General features: G+C 30.8%; 1 protein-coding gene across 1 annotated transcript; it reads left to right on the forward strand.

Moving 5' to 3' along the window:
• Positions 1-2,995: 2,995 nt before the first annotated feature.
• LOC139888842 (uncharacterized mitochondrial protein AtMg00810-like) lies at positions 2,996-4,351 on the forward strand. The gene is made up of 2 exons (XM_071871826.1): positions 2,996-3,429; positions 3,565-4,351. The coding sequence occupies exons 1-2, from the start codon at positions 2,996-2,998 to the stop codon at positions 4,349-4,351; spliced, it is 1,221 nt and encodes a 406-aa protein (XP_071727927.1).
• The last annotated feature ends 19,752 nt before the right edge of the window (positions 4,352-24,103 follow it).

Genomic DNA, 24,103 nt, shown 5'->3' on the forward strand with positions numbered 1-24,103 from the left:
CAACATTTTTGTTGACGTTTTAAGCATGTTTATTCTCAGGTGATTATTAAGAGCTTCCGCTGTCGCATACTTAAATAAGGACGAGATTTGGAGTCCATGCTTGTATGATATTGTGTAAAAACTGCATTCAAGAAACTTATTTTGTTGTAACATATTTGTATTGTAAACCATTATGTAATGGTCGTGTGTAAACAGGATATTTTAGATTATCATTATTTGATAATCTACGTAAAGCTTTTTAAACCTTTATTGATGAAATAAAGGTTATGGTTCGTTTTAAAATGAATGCAGTCTTTGAAAAACTTGTCAGATAGAGGTCAAAACCTCGCAACGAAATCAATTAATATGGAACGTTTTTAATCAATAAGAACGGGACATTTCAAATATGAATACAAATAAAAACATGATGTCACAGATTATAGTCTAACATGAATAAAAAAATGCATCATATCAATTAGATAATCAAGGACTATATCCGATTGATATTTCCTGTTATTAACTAATTTTCATCAATATTGGAAAATGTAGGTGTTTTGTCGATTTACCATTAAGAGCTGGTAAAGAAGCTTGCTATTTCCCTAACCCTAACCATAACACCAATCCCAAGCAACAAACCGTTTTTAATTATTTACGACATATAATTCTTTTAAATTGAGAAATCTCTAAAAGATTCACATAACTAACAAATACATGAAAAAATTGTACATGTTGAAAATATGGATGTCGTAGTTGTAAGTAGCTTTCGACGCCTGAAAAAACGAATATGTTAGTTTCACGAAAATGATGAACAGAAAAGTAAGAGTTCGGTGGGGTAGAAGGTGGATTAGTCCTGCTTTGTTAACTTGTTGAAACCCTGTTGTTGACGCGCAGTCCTACGATAAAGCATTGCCTGCCTAATGGCAACTTGTCTAGAAGAAACAAAAGAGGTACCATCACTTGGAGAATGATTAGCATCCACAAAACCACCAGGAAACAACTGTTGAGCAACCTTTCTTCTTTGTCCTTTTTAGGGAGGCATTTTACTAAAATCAGAACATAAGAGAAACAAATGTGAGTGACAACTTATTAAAAAACAAATATTTACAATCAACCATTCAAAATTCAAAAATCCCAAAATTAGTAAACAATCAGTAAAAATATATGACAATGAACAAGTAAGACAACAAAAAATAACGACATTAACTACAACTAACATAAATCACGAACAAATATCTACAAAGAGAAGGATGTCCAAAGAAAATAGAAATAGAGGACATAACAAATTAACATTCAAAAAATTTGGTAGTATCTTCATTAGTTTGAATCACGATTGGTAGTTGTGGTGAGTTTACAAATATTCAACTCTTCCCTTACTATTAGCCGTGTATAATCACAGAGATATTTAGTGTATCAATTAGAATATATTTTCCATATATACCTTGTTCCTAACCTTATAAAAAATCTTATATCTGTTCGTCGTTTAACTACTGATAACAATATATCTTTAAATTTTGATCCTTTTAGTTTTACTGTAAATGATTTCCCCCAGGGCACTCCGGTTCTGAGATGTAACAGCACGGGTGACCTATATCCCATCACCAAATCCGTACTCCAACATCTATCCAAACCTTCCACATTTGTTGCTTTATCAGCAGACATATGGCATCACCGCCTTGGACATCCAGGCGAAGAAGTTTTACGTTCTCTTAGTAATAAAAAGTTTATTACATGTAATAAACAATCTTTTAATTCTGTTTGTCAATCTTGCATTTTTGGAAAGCAAATAAAACTGCCATATGTTTCTTCTTATTCTACTACTTCATCTCCGTTTGATATAATACATAGTGATCTTTGGACCTCTCCCGTTCCAAGCACTGCCGGTCACCGATACTATATACTGTTTTTAGATAATTACTCGAATTTTTTGTGGACATATCCTCTCATTAATAAGTCTGATGTTTTCTCCACCTTTCTTATCTTTCACAAACTTATACAAACACAATTTGAAAAATCGATTAAAATCTTTCAATGTGATAACGGAACTGAATACAACAACAAACAGTTTCATCAATTTTGTCAAAACAAAGGAATGCAGTTTCGATTCTCTTGTCCTTACTCTTCACCTCAAAATGGTAAATCCGAAAGAAAAATACGCGCAATTAATAATATTATCCGTACTATTCTCTCACACGCATCTATTCCCTTATCTTTTTGGCCGCATGCATTACAAATGGCAACTTACATCCTCAATATCTTACCAAGTAAAACACTTAACTATGCCTCTCCAACACAACTTCTATACAATCGTGTCCCATCATACTCACATTTACGTACCTTTAGTTGTTTATGCTATCCATTGCTTCCCTCTCGTACTATCAATAAACTCCAACCACGTTCTACGCCGTGTGTTTTCTTAGGTTATCCACCTAATCACCGAGGATATAAATGTTACGACTTATCTTCGAAAAAGTTTATCATATCACGTCATGTTATATTCGATGAAAATCAATTTCCCTTTTCTAAAATAAATAATCCCTCTCCATCTACTTATCAATCCCTAACTGAAAACATCCATCCTCACTTTTTGTTACCTCCAACAGCAAACATTCCTAGTCCACAAAATCAATCTTCAACTTCTCAGCCCATTCGAAGCCCACAACATACAGACTCCTCTACCACCCATCACCCTAGTCCTATCCATACTCGGCCCAATCTAGATACTACCTCGACGGGCAACATCAGTCCACAACCAAACAGCCCACCTCATACCGGAATCAATACTCCCTCCACAGGCCCAACTACTTCTCGCAGCCCATCTCCCACTCCAAACTCACAACCTTCCTGTCCCTCACTAGATCCGTCCGATTCCATTGGGCCTCAACATGTCTCATCTACATCCAACTCTCAGCCGGTCACTCACTCTCTTACTTCTGATTCCGAACAAAATTCGAGCAGTTCTACTTCCACTCACAATTCCGACACCCCTCAACCATCTCGTACCATTATTACTCGCAGTATGACCGAAATTCATAAACCAAAAATTCCGTTTAATCTCTCCTCCACCACTACTCACTCACCTAAAGAAGCCTTGTCCGACCCTAATTGGAACATGGCCATGGTCGATGAATACAAAGCCTTAATGGATAATAATACTTGGATACTTGTACCGCGGACATCTAATATGCATGTTATTTGTAGTATGTGGATTTTCAGGCACAAAATCAAATCTGATGGAAAACTCGAAAGATACAAAGCTCGATTAGTTTGTGATGGTCGCTCACAAACGATTGACATTGATTGTAATGAAACCTTTAGTCCCGTGGTTAAACCGGCTACAATTCGTCTTGTGCTCTCTATTGCCTTATCCAAATCATGGCACATTAATCAACTCGATGTTAAAAATGTGTTTCTTCATGGTTCACTAAATGAAACAGTTTATATGTATCAACCGTATGGTTTCTGAGATTCAAACAAACCGGACCATGTGTGCCTATTGCAAAAATCACTCTACGGATTAAAACAAGCACCTCGTGCTTGGTATCAACGGTTTGCATCTTTTGCTTCATCGATTGGTTTCACACATAGTTCCTCAGATCACTCTCTTTTTGTTTATAATAATGGTAACGAGGCTGCTTACTTATTGCTCTACCTTGATGACATCATCTTGGTTACGTCATTTATTCAGCTTCGCACGACTCTACTCTCTCTTTTCGCGAATGAATTTTCCATGAAGGATCTCGGGTCCCTCAGTTATTTCCTAGGTATTGCAGTTACTCGAACGCCCGATGGGTTATTTTTAAGTCAAGAGAAATATGCCGAATCAATTATCGACAGAGCAGGAATGTATACATGCAATACGGTTAAGACTCCCGTCGACAGCAATGGTAAACTAAGTAGTAACACCGGTCCTTCTTACTCGAATCCTACGGAGTTTAGAAGCTTAGCTGGGGCACTACAGTATCTCACATTTACTAGACCAGACATCTCGTACGTCGTTCAACAAATTTGTCTTCACATGCACGATCCAAAGGTATGTCACATGCAAGCTTTACGCCGTATAATTCGCTATGTTCGTGGAACTATTTCTCATGGGTTGAAACTCACGAAATCTTCCTTGTCATCTCTGGTGTCTTACACTGATGCCGATTGGGGTGGATGTCCAGATACACGCCGAGCCACGTCTGGATACTGTGTGTTCCTAGGTAATAATCTGGTGTCATGGTCCGCTAAAAGGCAACCCACAGTTTCTCTGTCCAGTGCCGAGGCCGAATATCGCGGAGTAGCAAACGTCGTATCCGAGTCCTGTAGGTTACGCAATATTCTATTAGAGATTCGTTTTCCCATTTCTAAAGCAACGGTGGGACAACGTTAGTGCTATTTTCCTTTTGAGTAATCCGGTTCAACATCAACGAACAAAACACATCGAAATGGACATTCATTTTGTTCGTGAGAAGGTTGCACGAGGGCAAGTTCGTGTCTTACATATTCCAACACGTTTTCAGATAGCGGATATATTTACAAAGGGTCTACCCAGGGTTCTATTTGAAGCTTTCCGAGACAGCTTGAACGTTCGCCAAATCACCCGCTCAAACTGAAGGGGTGTATTAGCCGTATATAATCACAGAGATATTTAGTGTATCAATTAGAATATATTTTCCATATATACCTTGTTCCTAGACTTAGCTAGTATATTAAATGCTAGTATATCAATTAGCTAGTATATTAAATGCTAGATATCAAATCCCTACAAATCAGGGATGTTTGTTAGGCTTTTCATGTATATAATGGGCTGTGTAGGCCATGCAATATTCATTCAGAAACATTCAATAATAATACTTACGGACTCGTACATGAATAGCCTATTCAAATGGCAGAATGTAAACGTGAGTATTAGATTGGCAAAGAGGAAAAAGATGGAAGGGCATCGGAAAATAGGAACTGTTTTTTTGGAATATGTGAATTGAGAAGATGAAGGTGAAGATGGATTCGGTGGATTTGACATTTTTTCTTCGACGATTGAGATAGATTGAGGTTTCTGATTTGTGATTAAGTTTTTAGGGTTCTTTGTTTCGATGAAAATTTAATCGACTCTTAATTCAACTGGACTACAATTTTGGATGGACTAGAGTACGTGTGAGTGTGAGTGTCTCTGATTGGCTGATGTTTGAATGAAAGGCTCTGATTGGTTAGAATAAAGAGAAATGGATTATTGATTTTGTGTTTGTTCAATTGGTGTACTCCGTATTTGTGTTTACTTTGATTTCAAGCTACCAAGCCAATAGTCACTGATCGAGCCTTTGATGAGAACCCATGTACTTTGAGGTTTGATAGCGGCTTAATTGTTGGTGGTGGTTCAGTTGGTGGCATGGTGGACTATTTCAGCAATTGTGTGGTTGCTCGGTGGTGGTCTGGTTGTCCGATGGTGGTTCGGTGGTTGTATTGTTTGGATAGTACAACAATAGACCACAACCAGAGCAACAAACCAACACCGAACCATTGAACCCCCAGACCACTGGACCACCACCAGAAAATTGAACCAACAACCAGACCAACAAACCAACAACCAGACCACTCGACCATCACTGGACAATTAAACCACCACATGTCTACTAGCTTGTACAACTGAACCACCACATGTTCGGCCACTAGTGGAGAACTGAATCACCACCAGATAACCGAACTACCTACTGTGATAACCCGGAAATTTCTGAGTTAATTTAAACAAAATCTTTACATGATTTTATTTAACCTCAACTAATTCCAACGATTCACAAGCCATTATTTGTAAATAATTATGTATTAATATTAAATTGTTATATTAATATTATTATTATCACTCATCATTATCATTTACAATTATTATTACTTTCATTATTAATATTGATATCAATATCAATATTATTAGTGTTATCTTTATTATTATTGTTATTAAATATTATCATTAATTATTTTTAACATATACAATCATTATTATTATCAAAAATTATTATTATTGAGATCATTTTATTATTTTGATTATTATTATGATTAATATGATTATTAATATCATTAACATAATTTATATCACTAACATTATTATTAAGTATTATCATTACTAATATTATTAATAGGATTATTATTATTGTTACTAATATTATTATTGTTAATATTATTATTTTTATCATTATTAATATTATTATCATTAATGATATTAAAAAAAAGCATTATTATTACTCTTATTACTAAGATTTTTATTATTAATATCATTTTATTATTTTTATTATTCTTAAAAGTATTATTATTGTTATAAATATTAATTATTAATTAGGTATAGGTTATATAAAAACAAATATAAACAAAACTCTGTTAGTTATCAAGATCTGCTTTTTTTTTTCAAATCTGCTTTTAATTGGATCATACCTGCCTCTTTATTTTTTTTTTTAAATCGTGATCTGCTTTTTAGTTTTTTTTTAATCTCATCATGATCCAGTTTTTTTTTATTATCTCCTAATTAATTTTTATTTCATCTACTGGTTTTCCATTTGTTTCTATCGACCCATTATCAATTAACAATGAAAAATTCTCTACTTTACACGTTAGATTAACAACAACATTACAATTATATAATGGTTGGAGATTTCTGTTAATTGGAAATCAAACAGAAACAAAAAAAAAATATATATAAAAGAGCTCGACATTCTCTGTTATTGTTCCATTTTTCAAAATCTTCAAAAATGAATCAATCTTCAAAATCTAATAATGCAGTGTTGTTAGGAACATTTTACTCAAACTTTCTGCAAAATCTTAGCTTTCAATTTTTGTTATCAAATCCTAATTTTTGAGTCAAAGTTTTCAAATAAAAAAGTCAACCATTATTCATTGATCAAATTCGTAATCGTTTCAGTGTTTTAAGTTCAATTGATGATTCCAATAGTTTATATATATGATTTGCAAACTATTTCGTGAAGAAAGCAAGCCCTAAAACAATCTTAAAATCGAAAAACGAATTTCTTTTTTTTTAAACTCACGAACAATAGATGCTGCTGTGATTATTTTATTTATTTATTTATTTTACTTTCTTCGTTTTCAATTAATTCAAAGACTGATATAGATTTTTTGAAAGTCCTAAAACCATTTAAAATGATTGATTTCTATGTTGATTTGATTCCCTGGGTCGTTCGATTTGTAAGAAGAAAGAGAAGAAGAAGATGAAACAGATATGGGTTTAAAATATTTGAGTCGTGTTTTAAATCAGAAAAACTGATTTGGAAGAATGGTTTGGGTTTGTTTGAGTTGAACGAGAGGTCTCGGGTTCGAGTCTCGTCTATGACATTTTTTTTTGGGAAAACTTTTAAAGGTAGCACTCTTATTATTATTATTATTATTATTATTATTATTATTATTATTATTATTATTATTATTATTATTATTATTATTATTATTATTATTATTATTATTATTATTATTATTATTATTATTATTATTATTATTATTATTATTATTACTATCATTAATACAAGATATTATTATTATCTTTAATATAATTATTATTATCATTATTATTATTATGATTTTAATTATTATTATTAGTATCATAACTATTATAATTATTATTATTACTAATAAAAGTTACCATGTATTATTATTAACATAATTAAAATAATAATTATAATTATTATTATTATTGTTACTACTAAAATTATTATTATTACTAGTATCATTAGTAGTATTATTATTATTAAAATTATTATCATTTTTACAAAAATATTGTTATTTATTTTTATCATTTTTTTACTACTAATATCATTATTATTATTACTATTACTATTGTAGATATTACAAAAATTATTAATATCATTACTATTGTAAATATATAACATTTTAATTATTTTAATTATCAGTATTATAAGAACTTTCATTTTTACTACTATTATTATTTTACTAAATAAGTATAAAGTCATATATATTATACTTATTATATATATCAATTATCAATAAATTAGTTAATTAAAATAGTTTAATAAGACATGTAATTTATTGAAATAATAATTACACCATTAATAATATAATTGTTCAATTATAATTACAGATTTTAATATATAAACTTGATATAGGTTCGTGAATCCGAGGACAACTCTGCACTTGTTCAGTGCCATCATACACATATTTACTACGAAATACGAAGTACAGTATCTTGAGTTTTCATAGCTCCCTTTTTTATATATATTTTTGGGCTGAGAATACATGCGCAACTTTTATAACTGTTTTACGTTTAGACACAAGTACTCAAACTTTTATGCTATATACATGCTTTGTCATGCTAAATCCCTGCCGTAATATCGTTAATTGCTGAGGTATAAGATGCAAGCTTAGTTATTGTGAGTAGCGCTACTGAGAGTGACGTCTCTAGTCAGTTGACCGTTGGTCTTTGACTACATAATAATGATTTAACGACACGAATAACAAGTGTCACGGGGTAACTTTTTTTTAGTCGCGATATTACAAACTCAGCAATACTTTTAGATTGATATTTCTATATCAATCAACTCTTATTAAATCTTGTGGTCTAACACTATTATTGAAATCATTATTTATGATAAACCTATGAACTCACCAACCTTTTGGTTGACACTATTTAGCATGTTTATTCTCAGGTCCTACATAATGCTTCCGCTGTGTATTTGCTAATTGAAAGCAACATTGCAACGATTCATTCATGGATAATTTGAAGGACTTGCATTTGCTAATTTGATGATGATTGCTTGCTATGCTTGGAGTCTTCATTACATATCATTTCAATTAAAAGACATTTAATGTGTTGTTCATTAAATACAATGTAATCTATTTATCTTCCGCTGCAAAACTCAATAAAATGTCTCATATAGAGTCGTTCTCGTTTGTACAACTGTGATTTGATATAATTAGTCACAAATACCCCAGGCCCTATTTAGGGGTGTGACAGATTGGTATCAGAGCAGTGTTATTGTAGAGAACCAGGATTGCATTTTATGTGTGTCTTATACAATTAGGTACCTTAGCAATGTAGGACTACAACTTTTCTTGAACGTAGTGCCTTTAATTGTTGCCTTTAATTGTTAAATGCTACACTATACTTTAGAAACTTTACTTATTTTAGAATGCCAAGCCAATCTAAGAACTCTGCTCACTTTCCTAAGTACTATCAAATTCCACCACCACATTTAAATGCGACACCATGATTTCTGAAATTCTTGACATTCCTATGTTATCTATCATGGTTTTGTGTATTATATATGTATTACATGAAATATTATTCATGACTTTTGAAACTCCTATATTTGTTACTATTCATACTCAAACGTATATAACCTACTTGTTATATCACGTACCTATATGCCTTAATGCATCGGTTTGCGAACCGGAAAATGTCATTGAGTTATCGAGAATCTCAAAGACATTATAATGTCATCACTATTCATATTCATTACTTTCAAAAATCTTTGCTTTCTCGTTGTCTTGATCATTGAACTTTTTTGACGAATGGCGTCTACGAAACTCTAGAATGGAAGGATTTGGATTACCGATTTAAAGGATCCTATAGCTCAAGCCCCTAGACCTGAATAAGCCATTACGAATCGAAAATATTTAATCGAAAGTTTATCTGATTACATATTATTTATAATCTCAACACGTCATGCCGCCATTATTACATAAATGGAGGACACATCATATCTTATCATATCTTATCATATCTATCCCAATAGACTTTGTCTAACACTTTTCCTAAATTTCCTCCATAAATTACGGAAATCTTTTTGTTATATATACGTATACAAGGAGACGAATATATCATTCAATATTCAACACCCATTTCATATCAAACCCTAATTCCAATCACATAATATGGATTACTCACTTGATTCCTCGAGCTCCAATGGCAGCGTAACTGGAACAAACGAACCAACTAGCTATCATCTATTCTGGATGAATTGGGGATGAGTTCGTAGTCGACTTAATCAATGGAGAAATGAAGAAGGTGATCCTTTTCACCCACCTCATTGCCCTATTGGCGAAGAACCAGAAACACTTACTGGTGAACCAATCTAGAACACCATTTTCACTCTCATTTCCAGGATATCCCGCCACAAATATCTAATATCCAGAATTCTAGATCTTATTCATCCATTCGTCCGAACTGCCAATCATCCCGGAGTAAGAGAAGAAGTCAACGAGCTTCGCGCTCGAGTGGTGGCTCTGGAAAATATGGTGCGAATTCTACAAGCATCAGCAACACCAGCAGCATAACCAGCATCACCACCAGTACCATCAGCATCACCACCAACAGCACCAGCTTCACCAACAACAACATCCGCATCCCACGCCTCAACATCGCACTCAGTACCTCGGATATCAACATCATACGCCCCTAGATACCAAGGAATATTAGTAATAATGAGTTAAGATGTATTAACTCATTCTTCCTGAAGAATTATATATGTATACTTTATATATATATATGGTTTGGAACAATAATAAATCTTTTCGTACTAAGCTATTACGTGTGAATCTTAACTAGTATGTACTACTTGGTTAATTCATATCACTAATATGCTATGATGTATATCCTTCGTTAATGACTTAACAATCGTTAATCACTGCTTCAGTACAATAAACTCCATTTCATAATAAACCAAGTGTATTATTCAAATACATGTTTGATTTTACACTTCTATTTTCGATGTACTCCGAAACTTTTTAGAAAAACATTATTCGAAGTTCACAAGAAATCCACGAGAACCAACATCATATACCAAGGTATATCAATAACAATGAACAATGAAACATTGATTCATAACTTCATTAGCGAAATATTTTGTGACAATTATGAAATCTCTAAGGTTTTGGAGATCATTTATTCTTGTTTCAACCGCAAATCAAATGAGTTTAATATTATATTAACTCATTAAATCCATGATTACATCTGAAGAAATATATATATATATATATATATATATATATATATATATATATATATATATATATATATATATTCATAAAGATTGTAATTAAAAACTCTTTTGTACAAACTGTTAATTGTGAAAATATTTTAACGGGAAGGTAATACCCGAGAAATATTTATATTTCACATTAATATGTTACATTGTACATTCTTCAATTATGATTCAATAATCAGTAACTATCCTACTTACATTCACAAGATATATGTATCCGTTCACCAAAGAACAATCAATTTCATACAAATTCAATTACATATTCTGATTTTGATATATCTGAATCCAAGTAAAGCTTTAGCAGGTGTTATCCTCCTAAAGATCACTACATTCATGAATTATATTCATTCGTATTCTATGATGAATTATCACATCAAACCACCGAAGTTATCATTCATTACTTTTGAAATCAACAACACCTATTCGTCAACCATTAGATCCGTTGACGATTACAATCAGCGTTTAATCATCTAAAAATAAAATTTCTTGAAACCATCTTGAATTGATAATCAATGATTCAGATTCGTTAACCTTGAGAATGCTGACGAAGCAGCAAAAGCTATAGATGGTCTTAATGGTCAAAAGTTTGATGATAAAGAATGACGCATCGAAAAAGCTCAGATTTAGAACTGAAAAACGGATTGAACAAACTATGAAGGAGGCTGTTGATAAATCACAAGGACTAAACCTATACTCAAGGAATCCAGATGATTCGATTTCTGATGAAAATTATAGAAGGTATATAATCTCCTTACGCATTCTAAATTTTCCTCATTATCATTCGATCTTAGAAATTCTAAGATATTATCGTATCTTTCATTATAAATATCCTATATATTTCTGAAGATATCTTCATAACGATTCTTATCCGCAATTAATTATCTCTTTGAGATCTTTATCACATCATAAAGGAAACTGTTTTAGTTTCTATATTTCTGTAACATACAAGTTTTGAATGATATGAAGTAATGTTGGGGATTGAAGCATGAGTTAGTATAATATAATGACGTCAGGCCAATGTGATTATATTACAGTAAGTCATGCTAAGTTTTTAATGGAAGATGATGATTCATAGACTTTATAATCATCATTTGCCATGTTACACGACTCTTACATTCTATTTATCCTCTAAACATATCAAGAAAATATTTTTCTTGATGATTCAGTCTTTTCCGGATATTCTGGTAATTTGACAAATCAAATCGTGCTATTACCTTTCCTTTCTACTTTGTATATTATGATCATTCGAAACTTCATACCTACAAATTCTGGACCATTACTCGCTTTACTTAGAGTCGAGAGGAGAATAAAAAGGCAAAGAGCTCTGACATATAAGGGAAAATATAAAGCCCGATAACGATACCGAAATTACAAACCGTGTATATCAATGCGTATAGCAATATAAAGACACGAAAGAACTAAAAATACTATAAAATCAAGAGCATAGTAGAAGTAAACAGATTCCTCTGGTGGTAAATGAAAAAGAAGAATGACTGCATATATGGTCAATATAATAACAAGTATCAATACGGGATTGAGCTTATTAACAACTCTTTTGGAAATATGAATTGAGGAAGAAAGTATAGAAGTGGTGAAGATAATGAAACGGAAGAAGCTAATTTATAGCGAAATTTCAGACACAGCAATCAAGGCAATTCACCGCATTTAATTAAAGAAAATCCTAATTTCCTTAATTACCGGAGAATCAAATCTTATAAAGATTACGAAGATTTCTTTAATTCCTTAAAATTCGGAAATTAATCGTAACTACGTCAAAAGATAAGGTGAACATTTAATTTTCTCATTTAAATCTTTTACGATAGCTTCGTTTATACTCTTCCTATAATCGAATTATTTTATCCATACTATTCAAAGGTGATAAAACTATATTTTTCAACTCAAATTCAACATTACAATATTCTTGTTGTAAACAATGACGATCTCTATCAAATTTTATGACTGTGATTTTAACGTACATCTCTTTGTTTTGTCTGCCCTAATATTGTGGCATAAAACGCTCAAGATTTTAAATGAGCTCAATACTATTCATAACACATTTCATGTATCCAATTTACTGAAATACTTTTATAGCACCATCACCCCTTTGGAATAAAACCTAATCAATGACACTCTTGTTATATCCTCTAAATAACCTCCGCATTAATAATAAAATGCACTTCGTAGAATTTATGGATTCGTATGATTTAAACTCTTAGAAAAAAACAATATTCAATCCGTTGGAATTCACGCAAAGCTCCGAGCATACCTGAGAACGTGAAGACCAATTAAAACGCAAATATCCTCACCTGTTTACAAAGAACGCCGATGGATGGCAACAACTAAATTTCGGGACGAAATTTCTATTAACAGGGGGATACTGTGATAACCCAGAAATTTTCGAGTTAATTTAAACAAAATCTTTATATGATTTCATTTAACCTCAACTAATTCCAATGATTCACGAGCCATTATTTGTAAATAATTATGTATTAATATTAAATTATTATATTAATATTATCATTATCACTCATCATTATCATTTACAATTATTATTACTTTCATTATTAATATTGATATCAATATCAATATTATTAGTGTTATCTTTATTATTATTGTTATTAAATATTATCATTAATTATTTTTAACATATACAATCATTATTATTATCAAAAATTATTATTATTGAGATCATTTTATTATTTTGATTATTATTATGATTAATATGATTATTAATATCATTAACATAATATATATCACTAACATTATTATTAAATATTATCATTACTAATATTATTAATAGGATTATTATTATTGTTACTATTAATATTATTATTATTATTATTATTATTATTATTATTATTGTTAATATTATTATTTTTATCATTATTAATATTATTATCATTAATGATATTAAAAAAAAGCATTACTATTACTCTTATTAATAAGATTTTTATTATTAATATCATTTTATTATTTTTATTATTCTTAAAAGTATTATTATTATTATAAATATTAATTATTAATTAGGTATAGGTTATATAAAAACAGATATAAACAAAACTCTATTAGTTATCAAGATCTGCTTTTTTTTTTCTTTTTCAAATCTGCTTTTAATTGGATCATACCTGCCTCTTTATTTTTTTAAATCGTGATCTGCTTTTTAGTTTTTTTTTAATCTCTTCATGATCCAGTTTTTTTTTATTTATTATCTCCTAATTAATTTTTATTTCATCTACTGGTTTTCCATTTGTTTCTATCGACGCATTATCAATTAACAATGAAAAATTCTCTACTTTACACGTTAGATTAACAGCAACATTACAATTATATAATGGTTGGAGATTTCTGTTAATTAGAAATCAAACAGAAAAAAAAAATATAAAAGAGCTCGACATTCTCTGTTATTGTTCCATTTTTCAAAATCTTTAAAAACGAATCAATCTTTGAAATCTAATAATGCAGTGTTGTTAGGAACATTTTACTCAAACTTTCTGCAAAATCTTAGCTTTCAATTCTTGTTATCAAATCCTAATTTTTGAGTCAAAGTTTTCAAATAAAAAAAGTCAACCATTGTTCATTGATCAAATTCGTAATCGTTTTAGTGTTTTAAGTTCAATTGATGATTCCAATAGTTTATATATATGATTTGCAAACTATTTCGTGAGGAAAGCAAGCCCTAAAACAATCTTAAAATCGAAAAGCGAATTTTTTTTAAACTTACGAACAGCAGATGCTGCTGTGATTATTTTTTTTATTTATTTTTTTTCTTTCTTCGTTTTCAATTAATTCAAAGACTGATATAAATTATTTGAAAGTCCTAAAACCATTTAAAATGATTGATTTCTATGTTGATTTGATTCCATGGGTCGTTCGATTTGGAAGAAGAAGGAGAAGAAGAAGATGAAACAGATATGGGTTTAAAATATTTAAGTTGTGTTTTAAATCAGAAAAACTGATTTGGAAGAATGGTTTGGGTTTGTTTGAGTTGAACGAGAGGTTTCTGGTTCGAGTCTCGTCTATGGCATTTTTTTTGGGAAAACTTATAAAGGTAGCACTCTTATTATTATTATTATTATTATCATTATTATTATCATTATTATTATTATTATTATTATTATTATTATTATTATTATTATTATTATTATTATTATTATTATTATTATTATTATTATTATTATTATTATTATTATTATTATTATTATTATTATTATTATTAATATTATTATTATTATTATTAATATTATTATTATTATTATTATTATTATTATTATTATTATTGAACTAATTATTATTATTACTATCATTAATACAAGATATTATTATTATCTTTAATATAATAATTATTATTATGATTTTAATTATTATTATTAGTATCATAACTATTATAATTATTATTATTACTAATAAAAGTTACCATGTATTATTATTAACATAATTAAAATTAAAATTATAATTACTATTATTATTGTTACTAATAAAATTATTATTATTACTAGTATCATTAGTAGTATTATTATTATTAAAATTCTTATCATTTTTACAAAAATATCGTTATTTATTGTTATCATTTTTTTACTACTAATATCATTATTATTATTACTATTACTATTTTAGATATTACAAAAATTATTAATATCATTACTATTGTAAATATATAACATTTTAATTATTTTAATTATCAGTATTATAAGAACTTTCATTTTTACTATTATTATTATTTCACTAAATAAGTATAAAGTCATATATATTATACTTATTATATATATCAATTATCAATAAATTAGTTAATTAAAATAGTTTAATAAGACATGTAATTTATTGAGATAACAATTACACCATTAATAATATAATTGTTCAATTACAATATAGATTTTAATATATAAACTTGATATATGTTCGTGAATCCGAGGACAACTCTGCACTTGTTCAGTGCCATCATACACATATTTACTACGAAATATGAAGTACAGTATTGTGAGTTTTCATAGCTCCCTTTTTTATATATATTTTTGGGCTGAGAATACATGCGCAACTTTTATAACTGTTTTACATTTAGACACAAGTATTCAAACTTTTATGCTATATACATGCTTTGTCATGCTAAATCCCTGCCGTAATATCGTTAATTGCTGAGGTATAAGATGCAAGCTTAGTTATTGTGAGTAGCGCTACTGAGAGTGACGTCTCTAGTCAGTTGACTGTTAGTCTTTGACTACATAATAATGATTTAACGACACGAATAACAAGTGTCACGGGGTAACTTTTGTTTAGTCGCGATATTACAAACTCAGCAATACTTTTAGATTGATATTTCTATATCAATCAACTCTTATTAAATCTTGTGGTCTAACACTATTATTGAAATCATTATTTATGATAAACCTATGAACTCACCAACCTTTTGGTTGACACTATTTAGCATGTTTATTCTCAGGTCCTATATAATGCTTCCGCTGTGTATTTGCTAATTGAAAGCAACATTGCAACGAGTCATTCATGGATAATTTGAAGGACTTGCATTTGCTAATTTGATGATGATTGCTTGCTATGCTTGGAGTCTTCATTACATATCATTTCAATTAAAAGACATTTAATGTGTTGTTCATTAAATACAATGTAATCTATTTATCTTCCGCTGCAAAACTCAATAAAACGTCTCATATAGAGTCGTTCTCGTTTGTACAACTGTGATTTGATATAATTAGTCACAAATACCCCAGGCCCTATTTGGGGGTGTGACACCTACGGACCACTAACGAACAACTAAACTACAACTAAACCACCATCGGATCAACTGAACACCACCGAATCACCAACGAACCATTACCGGACTAACAGACATCCAATGCTACATACTCTAGCATTAAGTGTTGAACCATTCAGATTTTAGGGTATAGGGTTTAGGATATAGGGTTTAAGGTAAAGAGTTTAGGGTATAGGGTTTATGGTATAGGGTTTAGGGTCTAGAGTTTAGGGTCCATGGTTTAAGGTTTAGGGTATAGGGTATAGGGTTTGATGTCGAACGAGGTGTATATAAAATAGCTTATATTTTACTAGGAAAAACTATTAAATACGATACAATTTTACACAAGATATTTATTTATTTATAGAATGGATATACTTAAACCTTGCTACAACACTTATAGGCAGTGTACCTAATCGTACAGTAGTGTAGTTTTTAGTAAGTCCGGTTCGTTCCACAGGGAAATCTTTAAACAAAGCTCAACGCTATATTAGTTTACTTTTATAAAAATACAAATATATATATAAGTAATATTATTATTATAAAGGGGGGTTTTTACCGTTTAATGACCGGTTTGTCGATTTTAAAACTTTAGTCGCAGTTAAAACCTAATGTAAAATATAAAATAAATACAAGACTTAAATTAAAGCGTAAAGTAAATAACGATAATGAAATTGCGAATAAAAATGCGATTAAATAAAATAACAATAAATAAAAGTGCGATAATTAGAAGTGCAATTAAATATAAAATAAAGGAAATTAAATATGAAATAAAAGAATTATGCTTATTTAAACTTCCGTAATCATGATGTTTGACGTGTTGATTTTAGTTTTATGCCCATGGGTTAATTGTCCTTTGTCCTGGATTATTCAATATGTCCGTCTGGTTTTTGTCCATAACAGTCCATCAGTCATAAATATAAATTGCAAGTGTCCTTGACAAATTATTATTATACCCGAAGATAAATATTCCAACTAATTGGGGATTCGAATTGTAACAAGGTTTTAATACTTTGTTTAATGAATACACCAGGTTATCGACTGCGTGTAAACCAAGGTTTTACTACTTTGTTAACAATTACACCAATTACCCTTGAATGTAATTTCACCCCTGTTTTGATTATTCTAGTGGCTATTAATCCATTCCCGTGTCCGGTTAAATGAACGATTATTCGTACAAATAAATACCCCGCCCATCGTGTCCGATCGAGTGTATATGGTAATTTATAGGGACGCCCAATTGTAAATCTTTATATTAACATTAACAAACTTTCATTTAGTTAAACAAATATAAAGCCCATTAATAGCCCATAGTCTAGTTTCCACAAGTGTCGTTCTTTTGTCCAAACCCCAATTATGGTACAAAGCCCAATTACCCAATTTTAGTAATTAGCCCAACATCATGATTACTTCGTTTTAAATAAGCATAATAATAACTTAGCTACGAGACATTAATGTAAAAAGGTTGAACATAACTTACAATGATTAAAAATAGCGTAGCGTTACACGGACAGAATTTCGACTTACACCCTTACAACATTCGCTAACATACCCTTATTATTAGAATTATAATTAAAATTAAAATATAAATTATAAATATAAATATATTTACGTATGAAGAGGAAGAGAAAAAAAGATATTGAATTTGATCAGAATTCGGTTGGCTTTATAGCCAGAAGTGAAATTTGGGGCTCCGCGACTCGCGGCAGAATGGCCTTAAAACTCCGCGAGTCGCGGAGAGATATTTACAGCTCACACCCTTGGAGTTTCTTGCTGCCGACTGTTTTTAATATATATATATAATATATATATAATTAATATAATTAATTATATATTATATTATATTTATATACATAGTTAACTTGTAATTTTTAGTCCGTTGCGTCGAGCGTTAAGAGTTGACTCTGGTCCCGGTTCCGGATTTTCGAACGTCCTTGCGTACAATTTAATATCTTGTACTTTGCGTTTTGAATCTTGTACTCTTGTGATTTCGAGACGTTTCTTATCAATAATTGGAACCTTTTTGATTGTCTTTTGTTCTTTTGAGCTTTTTGGTCGTTTGCGTCTTCAAATCGTCGAATCTGTCTTTTGTCTTCACCTTTTATTATTTAAACAAATATCACTTGTAAATAGAACAATTGCAACTAAAAGCTTGTCTTTCTTGAGGAATAATGCTATGAAATATATGTTCGTTTTTAGCATTATCAAATATTCCCACACTTGAGCGTTGCTTGTCCTCAAGCAATATTGTCTTGAAATACTAGAATCACTTCTTTATTCTTCACACTTTGTACATCAGTGATTTCTATATGGCGGTATAAACAATGGTAGTAACGATATGGTTTACAGTCCCACATGACTATAAAAAATTTAGATCCATTAAGGAAATTGGATCTTTATGAAAACATTTGATCTTTTGAAAATTGAATCTAGTTTTTACCCTAGATAAGTTTTCCGGAATAACCCTTTACCGGTGTTTGCAAAATATTTTTGTGGGTTTGGTGGGTTTCAGATTTGAAAATTTTAGCTCAAAACTTGCGGTTTTGTGTCACCCACTTGCTTACCTTGTATTTGGAAAGCAACACGTCCAGTTTACTTGTTCCGTATATTACCTTTCGGTAAACTACCGTCCGGTTGTAAAGGAAAGCGTTGAACAAGCAACTGTTAAGGCAATGTCCCGTGACATGCTTTTGATTATGGTCTATAACGTGTCGGACGCAATTACTATCCTTGGTAGGAGCAATAGTAAAGCTCACCCTTATAATTTGTCGGTCTGGCACAAGGTCCTGTCTTTGACCATGCTATGCAACCACCGTTCTTACGGTTGACACCCGATTTAGTTCAGGTGACCTAATGAATTCCAGGTGAATTCCTAGGATTTTACGTTCAATCGTAATGAACGCATTGAAAATAGGGTTTTCAGAAAACAAATCGGTTTATAATTTTGATCAAAATATTTTCTCGTTTAAGCTCGAGTTTAGATATCATCGAATTCCATGAGTTTGTAATTCTCAATCTTTAAGGTCAATCTCTAGGATTGAGTAATATCAGTCTTAAAAGCTGATTTTTTATCTTTAAGGAGATTATCCTTTCTGGGGATCTGATTCATTAGTCTTATCCAGCTAATTTGCACGGTGCCTCCCCATTGTACGAGATAAATCCTTCTCATGGTTAGGATAAATCTGACCACTTGGCGACCCTGTTTAATGCTGAGGTCCGTGGATTTCCTGCTGATTTTAGTGATGACTTTTCTAGATTTTTCGTCAACCTACAGCTGGTCTGGACGACAACTTCATGACCTAAATCAAGAAGCGCGTGTCTTTTTCGGAAGACTTTACTTCCTTTTAATGATGGAATTGATTCATCGTGTAGATCCATCTCTTCTTTTCTTTCATCGGGTAAAACAGTTTAGTTTAGTTCAAAGCAAAAGTATTTTCAGTTATTTGTTACAGATATATGTGACATATGTTTAAAATAACTTGGTAAATTTTCCCACACTTGGCTTTTTATTTTTCTTTTTATCGTCCTCTATTCCATTTTAAATGAATTTTAACATTTTAGTTTGTTTCTCAATTTATGTCCTTTCCGAGGTAACAATAATTTCGGTGTTAAAACCTAGTTTTATCGTTCATAAATATGTATAAACATGATTTGAATTCATTTAATTGAAAAATTTTACTAGAATTGGGTAGTCAGTATATAAGACTAGGGCTGTTCTTTTTTTTCAGAGAGCACTAGATTCTAATACAACTACTGCTTTACTAGTATTTTAATGGTAACCAAGTGTTTAATATAAAAATTTTTAAAATCCGAAAGAATTTAACCCTTCCCACACTTAAGATCTTGCAATGCCCTCATTTGCAAGAAATCAGTAACAATTTAAATTATTGAGGGTGATTTGTGTGAAAATGATTAAATTTTTACCAAAGTTTCCAAATATATTGGCGTTTGTTTGCTGAATGATAAATGGTGCACGTCATTTGTTCATTCCGTCTTGTTGTTATTTCACATACATTTTGCATCATTGTCGTCAAAATTACTTGCTTTTGCTGAACTTAATGCCAGTCTTTGAAAATGCGTTGTTTTACCCTGTTGTGTACATAAGATAAACTGCAAACATATATACATATTTTTGAAGTTTGGTTTATTACCCCACATTCAAAAATTATTAAAATCTAAGAATAAAAGTTAGATAATTATAAAAATGATTACAATATTAACAAAAAATATTAAATGTATCAATAATTACAAATTACAAAATAATAAAAAATAATAAGTAAACTAAGGATGATATTGGTACCAATAGGGGTTCCACGCATAACCATAAGTGCTATAGAATGCTTCGGCAGGGTCATACGTAGGATATGGTGGCTGCATCTCTATCGACCAAGGAGGGAAGACGGGTTTCGGTGTAGGAATATAGTTTCTACCTATATGTTGGCAATGCGCTATGATCTGGTTCTGATGAACTTGCCAATCTTCAAATGCTCTCTGTCTAGCATTTTCGTATTCCTGAGAAGCTATAAACCTATGCATTTCTTGCATCTCATTCCCCCCTCCTACATTACCTTGTTCCTGGTTTCTCTCTACCTGTGGATGTCTACCATTGTATCGTACTGCGGCGTTATTTCGCCGTTTCAAAACTTTCGCACCATGGTATACATTTAAACCTATAGTGTCGCGGGGTTCCGGCTCTTCTACTAATAATCCCCCCCCGACTTATATCCACACCGAGATATTCACCAATCAAAGTAATAAAAATACCACCTCCTATTATGCTATGTGGACGCATCCCTCGAACCATAGCTGATAAATAATAACCCACACAATATGGTATACTTACAGCGCTGTGTGGGTCTCGAATACACATATGGTAAAACAAATCTTGTTCATTTACCTTTTCTTTGTTTTTACCCCTTTGTGTAATCGAATTAGCTAAAAACCTATGTATTACTCTTAATTCGGCTCTATCTATATCCAAATAAGAGTAGTTTCCCCCTTTAAAACGGTGATGGCTTGTCATTTGACTCCACACACCGTGTGTATCAAAATTCTCATCTATCTTTCTACCGTTTAGTATCAATCCTCTACAATCGGCAGACGCTAACTCCTCAGGCGTATATATACGTAAAGCCTGAGCCATGTCCAGTAAAGACATGTGGCGCATCGAACCGCCTAACAAAAATCTAATAAAAGAACGATCGGTTAAACTAGCTACCCGATCATTCAACTCTATACTACATAACAACTCTTCACACCATACTTTATATACAGGTCTGCGTATGGTGAATAAACATATCCAGTCATTAAAAGAAGAATTACCATACCTCTGTACCAGTAATTCCCTAATTGGCCCGGCCAATTCTACAGCTTCCAAGGGTCCCCATTCTATGACCCTCGGTACCTTAACAACCTTAGAGTGAAGAGTATGCAAACCCCGTTGATATTTTGGATAATCTATCCAAAGTCTGTCAAATCGCAGGTTCGGGTGCAACTGTTCCAAGTGCATATCTGAAAAGGTCATGACTGGATGAGGTACATCCTGCTTGTAGTAGTTATCTACCTCCTGTTGTTCCAAGTTCTCAGCAGGAGCATGACGGGCTTGGGATGAAGATTCACCCCTTTCATTCTGCAAAACACATCAAACACAAATTTTGTGCATCCAAATATGCATTAGTGTCAGCAAAATCATCAATCAAAATAATTACAATGACATTATCAATTTATATCAAACTTAAGCTTATTTTCACATTTTTATCAAATCTACACTTTTTCAAATAAGCATATACGAAAATTTTCGCCAAGTTCATAAGCATTCAACTCAAATAACATGTCAAAATAATCATTACTAGCAAATAAACAAGTCTCAAATGGCATTATCTTTCAAAAATCAAGTTCATGAATTTTGGACTTGAAAAAGTCCACTTTAATTCTCAAAATCATGTTTAGGCTCAAAGTTTGGATCATTTAACTACCTAGACATGTTACACTACTCAATTTAGCAACAATTCATGACAAAAATCGGCCATAACCTGTTTATATCAAAAAGCCCCAAATTGCTCAAGAACACAAACCCTAGATTATTCAAAATTTGAAGTTTAAGGCTTCTAATCATGTTAAACAGCATCAATCTAGGTTATACAAGCATAATACATAAACAATTTAAGTCTAATTACACTAAAAAGCATCAAAATCAAATTGGGGAAAAATAGCTCAAGAACACTAAAATTCGAATTAAATGGTGTTTAGGTGTAGAAATTTACCGTTTTTCTTGAGTAGTTCTTAGATATCATCCTTCTCAACATGATTTTAGCAAAAAATTTGGTGATTAACGGTTAAAAATTGAGATTTTTGGGGGTGATTTTCGGGTTTTTTCGAGTTCTTTTTCGAGCTGTATGTTTCTGTTTTGTGTGTGTGGGAGTGACTGATCGTTCAGCTCTTTTATTTTTTTTCTGTAATTTTGTCCCTCCGCGAGTCGCGGAGGTTTGCACTGAAAACTCCGCGAGTCGCGGAGTTTACCCTTTTTTTTTTTTTTTTTTTTTTTTTTTTTTATATAATCTTTAACTTATAAAAAAATTAAGAAATTAATTTTAAAATTTTGTTTCCCTTGTTATTTAGGACGAGGTCGTTTCGGATCGATGTCCTAGTCCGTCCCTCGACAAAATTTTAAAATTTGTCTTTTTGTAGCGATTGTTTTAAAAGCTAAGATTTTTGGGTTTTTTCAATGTTTTTGGCATACTTTAAATCAATAAGATTAAAAATAATGATAATAAAAGTTCTCGTCCCTCCCTCGGGTAAAGCAATTTCGGTTCAAAGACCTAGTCTTCAACTTACGACGAATTTTAAAAATCATATTCTTAACTTAATGAGATAAAGTAAATTTTTGTTTTTAAATTCACACAACATAAATATAAAATTCAAAATTAATATTAAAAATTCACACCAAACTCAAAATTTAAAATGCATAAAATTAAAAATTTCATATTTTAAAAATTAAAAATTCACACCAAACTTAATTTAAAAATTCATAAATTCATACCAAACTTATATTAATTTTTCAAATATTTACAATTTTAAATATATTGTTTTTACAAAGTTTACAATATTAATTTAAGATTTAAATATTAAGATTAAAAACATAATAAAATTAAAAATCTTTTTGTCTTTTTATCCCACTTTAATCAATCAAATATTATCAAAAATATGCGCCCCTCTTTTCGGTAAAGTAATTTCGGTTCCAAGACCTAATTTAACTCATGACGAATTTTTGAAATATTTTGGGTTGATTGATTAAAGATATTTATACCTTAAGAATAAACGTTAAATTTCGCAGTGATGTAATAAATTTTTGAATGATATCAATAATTTCGGTCGCCAAACCTAATTTTATTTAATACCAATTTAATACTTT

Source organism: Rutidosis leptorrhynchoides, chromosome 2 (assembly GCF_046630445.1).
Source record: "Rutidosis leptorrhynchoides isolate AG116_Rl617_1_P2 chromosome 2, CSIRO_AGI_Rlap_v1, whole genome shotgun sequence".
Classification (NCBI taxonomy): Eukaryota; Viridiplantae; Streptophyta; class Magnoliopsida; order Asterales; family Asteraceae; genus Rutidosis; species Rutidosis leptorrhynchoides.

Coding starts and splice junctions, on each gene's coding strand:
- LOC139888842 (XM_071871826.1), top strand. CDS start 2,996: ATGACCGAAATTCATAAACCAAAAATTCCGTTTAATCTCTCCTCCACC. Junction 3,430..3,564: donor ACAGTTTATATGTATCAACC/GTATGGTTTCTG, acceptor TTTCACACATAG/TTCCTCAGATCACTCTCTTT.